This window comes from Manis pentadactyla, chromosome 9 (genome assembly GCF_030020395.1).
Source record: "Manis pentadactyla isolate mManPen7 chromosome 9, mManPen7.hap1, whole genome shotgun sequence".
NCBI classification, from domain to species: domain Eukaryota; kingdom Metazoa; phylum Chordata; class Mammalia; order Pholidota; family Manidae; genus Manis; species Manis pentadactyla.
In genome coordinates this window covers 53,963,782-53,980,103 of record NC_080027.1, presented here as the reverse complement: position 1 = coordinate 53,980,103, position 16,322 = coordinate 53,963,782, and the positions used below count along the sequence as shown (strand labels likewise).

General features: G+C 45.5%; 1 protein-coding gene across 1 annotated transcript in view; it reads right to left on the bottom strand.

Annotated features, from left to right (window-relative positions):
• SPON1 (spondin 1) overlaps positions 1–16,322 on the bottom strand; it is a 282,260-nt gene that overhangs the window by 94,693 nt on the left and 171,245 nt on the right. The window contains exon 6 of the mRNA XM_036918065.2: positions 9,568–9,716. Within this exon, the coding sequence (XP_036773960.1) occupies positions 9,568–9,716 (149 nt within the window). The remainder of the gene's footprint in view (positions 1–9,567; positions 9,717–16,322) is intronic.

Genomic DNA, 16,322 nt, shown 5'->3' with positions numbered 1-16,322 from the left:
TGCTAAGAGCCAGGCTCTGCCCCCTTGCAGCAAAGGCAGCCTGAACCAGCTGATGAACGAACAGGCTTTGCTGAAATCACCTTGGCTGCCTGTCCTAATGTAGTTTGGATTTGTTTGAAGACTCAGCTGAAACATGAGGTTTCATATGACTCAAATCATACCTTTCAAATGATGTTCTAATTTTTGTATCAAGTGTCTGTGACAGAGAATCTTTATTTCACTCCTTTCTCTCCCTTCCCCCAACAGCACTTTATTTCAACCACAAATGCCCATGTATACACACTCCATGGAGTTATGACTGGAATGAGGTGGCAAGGAAAGAGGAGGTATGGATAATGGTATTAATGTAAACCAAATTAATGGTAATTAATGTAAACCAAATTAATGTAAACCAAACCACCCCCTGCGGAGAAAGAGAAATACCAAATGATTTCCCTCATTTGTGGAGTATAACAAAGAAGCAAAACTCAAGGAACAAAATAGCAGCAGACTCACAGACTCCAAGAAGGGACTAGTGGTTACCAAAGGGGAGGGGTGGGGGAGAGCGGGTGGGGAGGGAGGGAGAAGGGGATTGTGGGGTGTCATGATTGGCGCACATGGTGTGTGTGGGGTCACAGGGAAGACAGCTTAGCTCAGAGAAGACAAATAGGGACTCTGTGGCATCTTACTACACTGATGGACAGTGACTGCAATGGGGTATGGGGGACACTCGATAATAAAGGTGAATGTAATAATCATATTGTTTTTCTTGTGAAACCTTCGCAAGAGTGTGTATCAATGATACTTACTAAAAAAAAAAAAAAACTGGGCACCTCTGGAGGCCATGTGTAGCAGCCTGACACAGCCAGAAGTACTGGTGTACTCCAAGAAGCCTTGAAAAATACCATAGGTCTTTAATGAATGTTTCTTGAAGGGCAACTGAGGGTAAATAACATCACACGATGTTCTGCAAAAGTGTCTTGCTAAGTATTCTCTTTTGATGTCTTTTCTTTTATAAATCAAATTCACTAAAAGCCTTCTTTGGACCTTTCCTTTTCTCCCTAATTTCCACTGCAAATGGCTGCTGCTGAAATTTGTCTCCTTTCACTCCTTAAAATTCTAATATTGCCTCCACTTTCTGGCCTTTCCTGTCCCCTCACTTCTCCCTTTTCCTGGTCTTCATCCTCTAGCAGCTTCTGTTTAGCAGAGCTGACCTCTTTTTTCAATTGCATCCCTGCCCCACAAGCATCATCTGAGAAGATGGGAGGAAAGGGGGATTATAGGTCCTTCAAATTTAATTTTTTTGTTCCAATAATAAGAGTACCAATGGGCTCATAGTTCAAATCAAGCATTGTATGTGTATTCATGTATTATTTCGTAATCAACATATGCAGTTCATATTCTCACTACAGCCATGTTGAAAATGAAGACTCTAAGCTCAGGGAAAGTCATGTGACCAGCTCAAGGTCAGAGACTTGGGAAGCCACATTAAAGCTGACCTGCTTTCCCTGTCCTGTTTTCATGGTTCTTGGCAGGGCAGCAAGAGGCAGGGGCAAAGGCATGGTCTCCACAGTGCTCTTGGCCCCTGTGCACTTTCTCTGATAGCGGCCTTCCCAAATCCAGTGCTTTGGTCTAGTGATGATGCTCCATGGCTCCACCTGTGTGGGAGAACCAATCTCGAGACCCAACACTTTACCACCCAGTGGGCTTAGCTCTGTATCCTGGGGTTCTGTTGGTCTCCCCTCTCCTTGGGTCTCTGTTCTCTTTAGGGCTCCTTCTTCCTGCAGGACTGACATCCTGCCCTGAATGCTGGTCCTTTGGTTGGGGTTCCATGCCCCTTCCATTTATTGCCAATCCACTGCTGCCCTGAAATATCAGTCAATTTACCTTCCACCTTCAGTTCCCTTTTTAGTCATAAACTGCCCTGCCCACAGAATGGAGTAATAGGCTGGGGGCTCTTCACATGGGGACAGCCACCGACTGGGCTGGGCAGATGTGCGATGCAGGGGGCACCCACGTACAGGCTGTCCAGCGATAGGTCGGTCATTTCAGGGGTTCAACTAAGAGTCACCAAAACCGCTCAGCTGGCAGCTAAGGAAGAAAGGTGTGTAGCCACCATTTGGGAACACGTGCAACAGCAGTGAGCAGGGACTCCTGGTCTGCTGCGATGGTGGAAGAGAGTCACAAAGGAGAGCATAGGAAAGAGCACGTGGCTCCGGGGCAACGGGCTTGGGTGGGGAGGGCAGAGCGACAGTTCACCCAGCCGGATGACTTCCAGGTACAGCTCTCATAAGGCTGTTTTGCACTCGGTATTAACTTGTGTTCTCCTGAGTTCTGTTTTCTTCCTACAATAAGGTTTCCTTTGTTCTTGAGTTAGTTCGAATGGTTTCCTGTTACTTGCAATTAAGAGACTTCACTAGATCACCTTCCTCTTTAGGTTGGGAGCCCTGTCTGCATCTCCACCTCCTGGCTGGTGTCCTGTTGCATATGGAAAGGTCTCCTGTTTGGGGCTGCCTCTAGGCCTTGTTCTGGAGGCGACCCTAACTAGCTCCTTGGGGCATCCAGATAAGGTCACTCCAAGGAAGAGAAGCGCACAGGAACAGGAATAGAGTTGAAACAGCCATGGAGTTCTGCTGTGGCTCCTTTTTCACATGAGGGTGTGGTTATTGTCCTCAGATTGTTTTGGGCCAACCTTCGGACACAGTGGGAGATGACACTGTTTAGCATGGGCAGGAGAGGCAGGCCAAGGCGGGGCCTGAGGGTGGCAAAGGAGCTGCCACCTCACCCTGCCGGGTGTTCTCAGGGTGAGGAGTGACCTGACAAACAGTTAGAATCATTAGCTTTTCTAGCCCCTACAGGGGCTCTGTGGTCTGAGGACAAACCCCTCATTTTACTGATGAAGAAATGGAGATCCAAGATTGAAAACATGGTAGTGACAGGGTGCACCGAGCAAGCACTTTGTACAGGGCAGGATCTGCTCCAAGCATGTTACACCTATCAGTTCACTTAGTCCTCACAGTAAGCCTATGAATTGGCTCTATTATCCTCCTCATCCCATAGAAGAGAACACTGAGGCACAGAGGGGTTAAGTAACTTGCCTACAGTCACACAGTAAGTGATGGAGCCAGGATTTGAACCCAGGAAATCTTTTTTCCAAGCCAGTGCTTGTAGCTATTATACAGTACTGCTTTTCATAAGCACTGAAGATCATTAGAGCTTCATTATAAACAAAAGCTGATAATAGTGTGTGTATATGACTTTCTCAACCAGATGAGATTGTGATCTCATGTCACAATCCATGGAACACATCAGAAATAAGGCAATGGTTTTAGTTAGAGGAAAGTGATCAAAAGTTTAGAAAATAAAAAAATCAGTAAAAACAAGAATTTAGTAGACGTGTTACCTCCAATGATTTAAAGAAGACAAGAAAATTCTTGAACCCTCTGCCAGTTCCCACAGCCTTGCAAAGCCTTATAAACTGCTTTAACTTGAAGGAAAAAGAGCACCTGCTGGTTATTGATTCTTGTGCCTTGCGGGGATCCTGCTGGTTCAAGTAATCTGCCAAGCCAAGAACTCCTGAAGATGAATTAATCAATGACTATACTAATGTCATATATATACATATACCATTATCTGACCTCTTAGGGTCAGGAAAACCTTGGGTCCAAAGAAATATAAAAGCTGGAGTGTTTTTTCCTAGTGCATTTTTCATGAGTTAGTGGCCATTCCGAGTGGATGCTTTTATACAAGAGATATTCATGGCTTGCTTGTCAATTAATCAGGTCAGATATTTGTTAAGCGCCTACGATGTATAAGACACTGTGCTGGGTGCTGGAGCTATTAGGTGGACATCTGGAAACATGAAAGACTGAGCTGATGCAAAGGGTTCTCCCTCCTGCTACAAGCACATAGAAATGGTAGACACACTATAACAGACAAATTTTAAAAAGTACACAGCTGAAAATTTAGAACAATTTGCAAAAATCCTTGCAGGGAGAGAAGGGGAGGTCTTGATCTGGTATGAGGTGAGGTATGGGAAGACACCCCTGCATTAAACTGGACATTTTAAAGCACTGCCCTATTTATGAATGGGAGACAAGAAACCCATCCACCCATCACCCTGGGAAGGTGGCAACGAAGCTTGGCCTCTGTCTGGCCCGTGTGAAAATTCACCTTCAGGAAATGGAAGCCTCAGCCTCTCCCACACATGAGTGCAGAGTCCAGATTTATAGTGGGTGCGCAGTGGGGGACTCCAAGCTGAAAAGTACAGAATCTAAGTGGACAGGACACAAAACCACAACTTGAGCACACAGGACTCCCACTAGGAAAGAAGAAAAACACCTGCTGAAAATGAGCAAATAATCCTAAACCAACTGAGGAAACCAGTGATGGGGAGAGAGAGCAATTCAAAGGAAATTCAGAGGAAAATTAGCCCCTAATATCCTAAGACCTGAGATAATAGGATAAGCTGGAAAAGACAATTAGACATGTTTAAAATTGAAGAGAGAAAAGAAACCACAATAAGGCAATAGAAAAAATATGGGCAGGAGCAAAGTTGGGTTTGAAAGGAAAACCAGCAGTGGGGAAAACCAAGTGCCTGCCTGCAAGGGACACAGAGCCTGCTTGTGGGACAGATGAGGAAATAAGCAGGGGTGATTCGGTCTGGGACAGGGACCATGCTGGGAGCTAGGGAAGCCCAGAGAAGGGGCTCCAGATCAAGCCTCCCCAGAGAAAGTGACACCGGTACTGACATGTGTCCCGGACTATAGGGCACAGGGGATGTTAAAACATGGGTGATTCAGAAAATGGCTCATCAAAAACTGCCACAGCCCCATGTCTGCATTCCCCCAGGTGATGCAGAGATGCTCCTAAAGACACTAAGTGCATTATACAGAAATAGCTCTTTGTTTCTGCCTCTTCCACCCAATCTGTGACTTTCTCCCGACTGATGTAAAGTGATTCTTCATTCAACTTTCCAGCCTCATGTATGCCATACCCCGCCCCTCCTCCTCTTGCCACATTAGCCTTTTCTTAGTTCTTCAAGGGTAAGAATGATTTTTCCTTATGCTTTTCCTTTGGGTCTCAGCCTACTGATGACTCCTCAAGAGACCTTCCCTGACCACCTTATCTAAAAGGTCCCTCCCACTGCTTTCTATGTCCACCCCTGTTGCTTTCTTTTCACTTTCATGATTGTGGATAAAGTGAAGGTGTCTGTGGCAAGGGTTCTCACCTGGCCCTGGTCGGCCGGCCATCTCACTACACACGTGTGGGCAATACTGACTCTACATAAAGAGCTCCGCCCCGTGCTCTGGGCGACATGGTGGCACTGCTGCAAGGCCACAGGAGAGCAGGGACGAGACTGGAGTGGTGGCAGCGCCAAGGACAGAGACTGGGATGGCTGGGGGACCAAGGGGCCCAGAGGGAGAGACCGGCTTGCTGCATGCAGACTCACTCTGAGTGGATGGGATTCTAGTGATTGACCTGCCACCATGGGAATAAAGTTGGGTATAACCCTTTCATTCCAAGAATGTTCTACTGTCATTTCTTTGGTCACATTGAATCCATAGTGAACTTGTCTGGGGCTGAAACGCATTGGCAAGACAATGATCTGTAATTATTTAACTAACATTTTCCCTGTCTCCCCTGTTAGAATACATACGTGTTCATGAAAGCAGGAAATGGTCTGATCACTGTTAAATCTCTGATGTCTGGCATTTAGGACATATTCAGTAAAGGTATTGAATGAATAAATTACTATAGTCAAGAAATATTTATGAAGTAACTAACACGATACACAGCTCAGAGGATACAGTGATGGAAAACACAGATTTGAACTTGGCTGTTTAGTGAGGAAGAGACAATAAATAAGGACATAGAGTAAATGTGATGATGATAATGCTAGGGGAGATACAGGGTGCTGTGGGAGCACAGCAAAGGCATTGATTTTGTACAGAACTGGGGAGGCTTCCAGAGAGAAGCAAAATTTAAGCTGAGTCCTGAAGGATAAATAGCAGTTCACCAGTTGAAGGGGAGCTGGAAGATGTTCCAGGCTGAGAGAAGGCCCAGATGCAAGAGGGGCATCTCTTTGGGGAGACCAGAAGGGATTCTCCATGGCAAAACTTAGAGCTGCAGCAAGAAATAATATGAGAAAAGTAAGACATGGGGGTTTCCAAACATTGATAAGGAGCTTGGACTTTGTCCTAGGATCTATTAGGAGCCATCAAACATCTTAATCGGGGAAGTGACATGACCCAATTTGTGTTTTACACGGTGGCCTTGGGGCAGTGTGGATAATAATAAGAGGATTGGAGGCAAGGAGATCAGAAGGCTAGTGCAATAATATAGGCAAGAAATGAGGATGGCTTAGATGGGGCAGTGGTGATGAGGGAGTGAATTTAGGAGAGAAGGCAGAAGTAGGGGCAGGGGACAGAATCAAGAATGATGTCTAGGTTTCTAGCATAAATAACATGGTCAATGGGGCACCATCCTTGGGCCACATCCAGCAGAGAACCAAACACCTAGTACACATGCCATAAATGTGTCCTTGATGAAGTAGAAATGGTCTTAATGTTTTTATAACAATGAGTATATAGCAGCTCACTAGCAAGTCCAAGGTCCACCTACAAGTGTGATCTGCCATTTCCTACTTCCTCCACCTGCATTAGGTTATCCGTTTGTGAGTTGCCAGGCTAGCCTTAGCTCAGTATTGCTAATCCACAGTCCACACTGGCCACCAGGACACATTTGCCTCTGTCTCCTTGCTAAAAAGTGTGCTTGTCCTATTCCCCAACTCTCTCTGGCTACCAGTGTCATTATAGCCAATAATGCTGCTGTAATTTTTCATTTATTTTCTTGGTGTTTTTTGCAGTTATACTAACATTAAAATTTATACTTAATAATATTATTACAAATTCCCATGACTAATGGTGTTGGTATTTTGGTTCATTTGTGTTTGAAAGCCATTAGCATAAGATTTATCTTGAATGATATCCACTGCAATTTTTAATGCCCTTGAAACTCGCAAATGAGCGAATGCTAGTAAGCATATAAATGTCTTCCTTGGGGAAAGAGGTTTTTTTCTTTTCATACTGGTCGGCCTTGGGTTCTCTGATAGACTGATTGGTAGGATATAAGGTATTAAAGGCTGAAAACTCTGTGTTAGTTTGTGGATGTGTTCAAACAAGTTCCCAGCTACTTAAGAGGACACTTTTATATTCTAGGAGGATCCACATTCTTGCTCCTTTTTATGTTGTTCTTACCTGACTTACAGGAAAATACAATAAATTATGTGTTTGTGTAACAGTATTAAACTGTTTGGAAGTGAAGGGACCCTGAAATCACTCCACCCAACTGCCTTCCCAAGGACCTGGGAGCTCCATGTGTTGCTAAGCGGAACTCTGGCAACAGGGAGGAGTTTCTCCACAGAGCAGCTCTGTGGGGCAGGGAAGGTGCACAGGCAGGGTCAGATTCGTGGGAGTGTGACCTGCAGACTCCCAGGGTCCCATGCTGTGAAATTGACTGTGTCAATATCTTGAAATTAACCAGTTATGAACAAGGGGCCCCATATTTGTACCAGGCCCTACAAATTTGATATCTGCTGCTATGTATAAACTTTGGAGCCAGAGTTGGGTTCAAATTCTGGTATTCTCTAGCTATTGACTGTGCCTCAGTTTCCTTATCTGTAAGACTGGGATAATAATATGTTCCTCTTACACTAGAATGAGAACTAAAAGTAGATGTCTAGCATCAGGGGCCTGAAAGACAGTGATGGACCCTGAGACATGCTCACTGGGATTTTCAACTCCCATGTGCAGGACCCAGAGTTAAACTTATGACTTTTGTCAGCAGCACTAGCTGCCTGGGATAGGCAGACTGTGTGGCACAGAAGCAAATCTATGTGTGCTGGTTAGGAATACACCAAAAAAAGAGCCTTTTCCTAAGGGGGACGTTCTAAAGTTGGGGGTCTGTCCATCAGCTGTCAACCTTTTTTACTACTATGACACACGACAGACCACAATGTAGTCTCAGTTCCTTATGATTCATGCATGTTTTTCTTCACTCCAGAAATCTTTCTAGAAAGCCAACAAATGAGACTGGCTTTATTATGAAGAGGCCCTTGACCTTGATCTAATTTATTTGCAAGCTTCAGTATTTCAACTACTGTTTGTAACAAATGTTTTCAACAAACCACACAACAAAATCTGACAAACCAGTATATCCCAATTCCATGCCTGAGAACCAGGAACATGGACCCTCAGGACCCCCAAAATGAGGGACTCCCCCCATGACAGGCCAGGCCAACTAGGACCAATCTGGAGCCCGCCATGCCTTTTCCTATGTACATGGCTGGGCTGCGGTCTGAACGAGTGAGGCCGGTTACGCGGCATGGCGGCCAGAGTCAGAGAAACACCAAGTGGTTGGTTGGATACACTTGTGATGCATAACATGCCATCTTAAAACATCTAGTTAAACATTTTTTTTCCAAGAGTGGAGAAAAGACTTTAAATCAAATTAATGTGGAACATAAGCTAATTCCTGGGCATTTTTTGACTTTGGTCCAAGAGGAATCCTCAGGGGATTATAGAAGGAGACAGAATGACCATTGTCACATTTAACTTAGGGTTTGTGGGCGGCTTGCAGTCCAGATGGAAGGCTTCATGCAGAAGCCTAGGGGCCTCAGCTATGCCAGCCTGTGCTGCCCAGGCCCTGTGCACATGCACATTGTGTCTCTGGAACCTCCTACATTGTCACAGAAGATGGGGGACAGCCTCGCAGGAACCTGGATTTTGAAATGATCACATTCTGCACATAGTTCCTGACTCCCCCTGAGCACCTGTGGGCAGTGAGACATGGCTGCCCAGTGAATGATCTCAGGCCTGAAGGGCTCTTGTGGGTAGTGAAGGCCAGAACTGGGCCCTTGCCTCACCACAGCACATCCTGTGAACGGCCATAGAAAAGCTACAGTTCTTCTTCCAAGACTCTCACCAGCCTCTTTTGAGTGTTTTTAATGAGGGATGACGGCACTGTTAGTCAAATCAAAAAAGAGTGAAGGGCTATTTCTCCTTTATCTCCCAGTGGTATGAGAGGGCCTAGCTGATGTACAGCTCCAGGGCCCACAGGGTACGTGGTACATAAGAGATGCTTCTGTTTATAATGGTTATGACTAACAGCTGACTAATTTATCAAATACCTCAAGGTACAGTTGACATGCACTGATGCACAAACATTTATTTTTGTACATTGGCTTAGACAACTTGAATGTCACTCCTCTGGCCCTCTTAGGGATCACAGCAAGAAAACCACGATCTACCACATCGACTCTTAGGAGACCAGAGACACCGCAGCCCGACCATGTGGCCACAGCAACACCTCTCAGCACAGACGGAAGAAAATGCAAATGTGCTCAGGGAAAATCTGAGACAATGAGGAGGACATTTGTGCCTCTGTCCTCAACTTGACATAAATCCCCCAAAGTCAGAAAAGAGATTTTGCCTCTTATGGTACTGATTTTTCCAACACATTGTATCATAAATTTCAAGTTCCTGGGAAAGAAAGCTAAGGGATGCATTCGGCAATTGCTTTTCTTACCTGTTGCCGAATTTCTTCCTCCATTTTCACGGGTGAGCCCAGTTCGGCAACTTGCTTGACACCTTCGCTTGCGTATCCTCCGTACTCCCACAGCACGTAATTCTTGGAGTGGGATCCGCCAATGATTGCAGACCAGTGATTGGCCCGACCTGGGAAAGCCAATCAGCATGCAGGTATAAGTGTGGCTGTCGCTGAAACCCAACTCCCTTGAATGATGGGGAAGACGTGCAATTGGACAACGATTCAACCAACACTGGCTAAGCACCTACTCTGCATTGGGCCCTGTGCTATCCAGAGATGACTAAGACAGTCCCTATAAGCAAGTCAGTCTTGGGAATATGCAGTCTTGGGAATATGCCTGAAAAAGACAGAGGCAGCCCAGGATGATGACTGCCTTCTGGGAGGGTTTCAGAGAAGGGGACAGTTGGAGAGAATTTGAAAGGCTGATTAGATTTGTAAGACAGAATAGAGAGGAAAGGCTATTTCTGGCAGGCTCAGAAACATTAAATAACATTGTGTGTTTGGGGAGCCCTAAGTAATTTAGCATTGCTGTGTCACAAACTGTCAGGGGAGAGGGTGGAAATGATGCCAGGGAGGTAGGAAGGAGCCTGTCATGAAGGGTCTTGTTCTAAATGCCTCAGGAGTTTGGATGTCATTTGAAAGGGTCTGAAACCCCTGAAGGGTTCTGAGCAGGGGAATGACATGATTGCATTTGAATTTTAGATAAATCATCCAGGCAGCAGAGTGAAGAATGCATTAGAGGGACCACAGTGGGAGTGCAGACTTGGTGGGGAGCTAAGCAAAGAGCAAAAGGTAAAGGGAGTGAGTGGGGCCTCGGCAATTCCCCGGGAATAAGCAGAGTTGTGTTCTGCTGGCTTTCCCAGGATGAGGGGCAGGCAGGAGAGCCACACTCAAGGATAGGAGGGGCAGTTTGGATATGCGGAAGTGACAGCACACAGTGGTTTGGTGAGGATCACACGGGATGGTGACTGCAGTGGGATGCAGGAGGGAACTGATGGATGGCATGGGGGAGAACAGAATAAGATCTGGGCAGGACCAAGACAGAAGTTCCTGAAGACGTTTTAAAGTCCCAGAAAGAGGAAGGAGAGGAACCACACTGCCTTTGTTTTTGCACGGGAAGCATTTAGACGTGTACAAATTCATTATTGGCTAAACTGCATATAACTCATTATAAGGCTGGGCCAGTTCTCAGCCATTCTTTGGTTGGTTTATAAAGTCTCAACTTCAAGGACAGAGTCAGACATAGCAAAGAGGAGAACTTGAACTGGGCAGACCCAACTGACACAATTTACTACCTGGTGGCCCAGAGTGGGCAGAAGTCTCCACTCCACTTAAGAAAATGAGTCTGAACAAGGCCTGATTCTGTTGGCATCTGCCATCTACTACCCCAGGGCCTTCTACTACAGGGGCACATCAGGGCATGAGCACAAAGTCACCCTCTTGCAAAGCCATGCTCCACCCCTGGCAGATGACATCACCATGTGGGTCTGCCCAATTGCTTGCTCATTATTTCCTACACATCAGGGAAATGCAAACTCTGTGTCTGTCCATCATGTTTCTAGAGAAGACAGATGGAGATGCTGCCAGCTATTTCTCTACCTCATTACCTGAGTGGGGAGGATGTCCTAGTCTCACCTGAGGCATGAAGGCTGCTTATGCAGGGTCAAGGGCTGGGAGCCAGTTGTAACCTTTGTTCACGATGTGAGAACAGGGGAGCAGCTTCAGCATCTCTTGCTCCCCCCGCCCTATTCCACCTAAATGCCTCGTTTTCCAGACTCAGCCTTCCTACAATTCTGCACCTCAGGGTTTTGCATGTACTGTTCCTGCTGTGCTCTCCTCCTGCTTGGCTTGACCAACTCCTATTCCTCCCTCATGATTTATCCAGAAGCCTCCCAGGTCACCCCAGACTGACCTAAGCCCTTGTCTTCTGTCTCCCCATTGCACAGATCACATTTATGATCACGATTTCATGTCCGTTTTCCCACTGCAAGCTCCTTGAGGGGGCCTGACTTCGGCGCTGTTTCCCCAGGGCCCAGCACTGTGTCTGATACTTTGAGTGCTTAGCTCATGTTTCCTGAAGCGTTTCATCCAATCAAATGGGAAGGTGGCAATGAATGTGCTTAAAGCATCTGGGAGCAGGCCTGCACAGATTCCATTCAGGGTGATTAAATTGAAGTCTCAGTTCAGTGGAGCTCCTGACACCTATTGGGCTACCACACACGGCTAATCTGCAGGCTGTTAAAAAGCAAACACCAAACAGCAACAAAAAAAGGGCACTGGTCTTAGAGCCAGTGACCAGGATTCAAATCTTAGCATTGCCGCGTATAGCTGCATAAACTTGGTCAGATTCCAATGGCCTCATTTCCCTGAGTCTCAGCTTCCTCCTTTGTAATTCAAGGATGATAATGCCTACCTAATTGACCTATTATAAGAATTAAATTCAATTAAAAAAAATGAGATATGTGAAACCACTATGGGCACACAGTAGACAATCAATTATAATTTCCTCCTTTCCTGGTTGTTAGGGAGGCTACAAAAATGAGCAAAACATGAAACCTGCCTTTCATTCAGTATAGGAAATAAAAGACTTGAATAACACAGAATAAGATAAGCGAATAACAATAAGCACAATTATCAGGGTTAGCAGATGGACCCAGATGGGTCTTTCTGGCTCATTCACTCAACTTTCATTAACTATGTGCCAAGCACAGTGGCAGGCCCTGGACACTGACAGGAGGGCCTCACAGTCTGGGAGCGGGGAGATAGATGGGTAAGCAGATTACTTACAGTCCAGCAAGGTCAGGGTTATTATAGAAACAGGAACATAGAGCAGAGGGGATGGAGCAGCTAACTTCAAATTCCCCAAATCCAGGGATTCAAAGTCCAAAGGTATGAGTACAGAGGAGCAAGTGCCTCAAGAGTGGAGTCTGTGGTTTTTCACTCTTGAATAAAGTGCCATCATACCAGTTCAGCTTTCTCATCAATACAGTTGTTAGTTTCCTAGAGCAGTCTTGCAACATACCACAGTAATTTAAATTTCAACACACTGAATGACATCAACCACATATCTGCAAGGCCCAGCCTAGGAAGAGGGACCAGACTATATCCTCCCTAGGGGGACAAGGCAGGTGCCCATCCCATGGAAAAACAATCAACGACACTAGAAAGGGCAATGACTTCAGGTGAGTGGCAGTCACTCAGGTGCAGGATGGTACAGGGAGAGAAGCATTGGTGAAGAGCTAGAAGATTTTGGCTCCAGGCCTCCATTCATGATCATGAATCATTCAGTCTCTCAGAACCTCAGTTTTACCTTTTAAAAATATAGATAATCATTACTAGGCAGGACTATCTCCCAAAGTTGTGTAAATTAATTGGGCTGGTTTGGGAAAGAACCATGAAAGCTTTAAAGAGCTGTATAAACAAAGGTCTCAGTACTATTGCAGATACAAAGCAATGTAGGAATCCAAAAGAAGGTAGAGGAGCAGGACAATCCTTCTTTTGGGAAGGAGGCTCCCATGGGAAGACCGGCAGGGCCACTGGGGCAGGAATCGATTAACAGTGTAGATGAGAGGGTTAAACACCCGTAAGGTGTTAGTATAACGCTTTTCCCAGGAGTAACCCTCATTCTTATTTTGGTAGGTGAGAAAACTGAGGCCCAGAGATGTTAAGGAACCTACTGAAGCTCACAGGGCTACTGAAGAGCAAGACTGGGCTGAGAGCCAGGCCTGCCTGACCCCAGAGCATGCACTTTGCCCCTATATCCCGCTGAGAGGTAAGGATACAGGGCAGACTGGTGGGCTAGAGAGTTAGGAGACAAAGAGATGAAGGCAAAACTCAGGGCCAGGTTGAGGAGGGTGCTGAGTGCCCATCATGGTAAATGGCATCAGTAAAGGGGGAAACATGCGGAAGTCTCCTTATGGGGAGAATGATACAACAATAATTACCATGTATTGAGCCTTTATTAAGGGCCAGGCGCTATGCAAAGGACTTAATCTATGTTATTGCATTAAATACTGATGAAAGGAAACTCTTTTGATACATATGCTGTCATAATTTCCATTTTTCACATGAGGAAACTTAGACTGAAAGAGGTTAAGTGAGTTGCCCTGAGATCACAGAAGCAGATGAGTGAAGATGCTGGGATTCACAGCCAGGTCTGTCCCGTGCCCGAGGCCGGCTCCTCACCACAGTGCTGCACCACCTCCGGGATACGCCCGGTGGTTGGGAGGTGAGGAGACAAACTGGAGACCCCCCGACATTCCCTGTGCATTGTATGGGGTCTGACTTAGGACAATGGAGAGGAAACGGGGACAAGGGAACAGAGACATGAGCCAATAAGAGGGAAGATTGGACAGCCTGTGGGAGGCAGTTTGGTAAAGTAGTTAAGCTCTGATTTTTGGGTTAGACCAAAGGATTAGTCTCAGTTTTGAAACGTTCTATATTGAATAAATCAGTTAATCACTCCCAACCTCAGTTTCTTCATCTGTAAAGTAGGGATATCGATATCAGCTCCCTAGTGTTGTTCTGAGGCTGAAGTTTATGAAGTAATGACTAGTGGCTGACATGTAAAATGGGCTTAATAAATATTAGCTAGTCAAATTAAATCTGAATAGGACAGGTCAAATCTAGACAAGTTTCTGGAAGGTGTGGGGACCAATGGGAATCTGATCAGGTGATTAGATGGTAGCTTGGCTTAGAACTGGAGGGTGGAGAATGACAAGATTTAAGGATCTGAATCTGAAAAGAAAAATAGTAGGGAATCATCTAACTTAGACTTAGTGGCCTGGGGCCTGCAGAATAAGGTGGCCCAGCAGAGTCCAGTTAGTTGGGACACAGGGAAGTTTATCCCTGGGCTCCAACATCCTCCAAGAAATATTGGAAGAGGGAGAGAAGCCCCAGGTGTCAGGAGGCCTGCAAAACGGGATGAGGTAAATGCTTGTAGCTTCCCTAAAGGAATACTCAAGGAGGCTACCAATGAGGTCCTTGGTGAAACACTGGGCTTCCCTCGTGGAGACAGGGCAGAGAAACAAGACTCACTGACCCCTTTGGCTCTCAGGTGAGTCTACAGCTCTTTGGGTTAGCATGCCTCTCTCTGGTTCCAGCAGAGTTTAAGTGGTCTACACATATCTGGGTCTAGATGTTTATTCCCAATAGTTTAGATAAGGCATAGAAGAGACAGAGGCAGGCAGGAAGCTGAGAGGAGGAAATGACAGGTGAGTTTGAGATACTGATAGCCAACCAGGTACATTTGTCTGAAAAGCCACTCCAGGGAGATAACCTGAATATATATGTGGTAACCTCATTTCTGGCACTTTTTCTGTTATTGCTGGTGCTAAATTACCAGTGTTCACAATGATGCCTAAAAGGCCATTGATGTTAAGAGAAAAACCGTCTGGCTTTTTGTCTGCTGTAGTAGGAGGCATGTTGCATATGGTAGATAGATTATCTGAGGTGTTCTGCATACGGCAGGTGTTCTGTGACAGCCCAGATTTCTTGGCTTGCTTTGCCCATGGATGAATTCCTCTGCAAATCCCAATATCTCAGCAAGCCATTCATTCATTTCCTTGACATCCATACATAGTGCTTCACTGGGGACTGTCCTATACTTTGGTGACTGGATTGCTACAACTCCCTGTTGCTACAACCCAGCCTCACCCATTGCATCTCAGCAAATCTTTGTTTGGGGCCTTGGTTGGGCCATTACAGAATCTGCTATAGTAGCTACACCAGTGCTCTGCCAATCTCTAAGTTCCAGACTCCTCTCCCTCTTTTATCTTTTAGTAGATAACTTTGTCATTTAACTCTTCTGAGAAGACTAAGGTCAACCCATCCACAGACTTATGCAGGCACCACGTGGACAGTGACCAACAGAAAAATACTGTGGACTTGACAGCCCTATTCATAAAAGTTGTCTTGGGTCTCCCGTTCCTCCTGCCCTTGTTATTCCCACCCTAAGCTCAGTTCTAGAATCTGCCTGGTCCCTGACACTGGATTTGGCTACAGAACTCAGCTCCTCTGCGTTTGCCCCTGGGTGCACCCAGGACACAGCTTGTACTTGCCCTCTGGCTCTTGCTGCTCTTGGCTGCTTCAGGAAATTACTTTGATGAAGCTATTCTGGGTTTCAGGATCCATCACAATGTGGACCCCTGGAAAGAACCCTGCAAAGGGTGATCTGTCATTTAGGCCAGAAATTCCTCACCTTTTTATCTTCCTGCCTTCTTCACTCAGCCTTTTTTCCTTCCTTAAGATCTCAAGAAAATTGTCATCTTTACATTCTGGGGAAAACTCCTGCATTTATGCAACTGATTATACTCTTTTTGCATGTTCTCTGAGGCCTTGAATAATAATATTCTATTCTATTAATTCATTCATTCAGTGAATGTTTACTAGACATACTATGTGCTAGGCCAGGGATCAGCAGGCTACAGCCCACTGCCTCCTATTTTTTTACCAATAAAATTTTATATAATTACATATTATTTATGCATTGTTTATGGCTACATTCATGCTATAATGGCAGAGTTGAGTAGTTACAACAGAGACTGTTGGTCTGCAAATTCTAAAATATTTACCATTTAGTTACTTACAGGAAAAGTTTGACAAAACCTGTGCTAGGCTGTGGAGACTGAGAAGAATCAGACTTGGTCCCTGTTCTTGAGATGTTCAGTCTGCAGGATAAGATGGAAGGCAGGAAGGACAAGTCATAGGAGTCAATTACAATAAAGTTTATATAA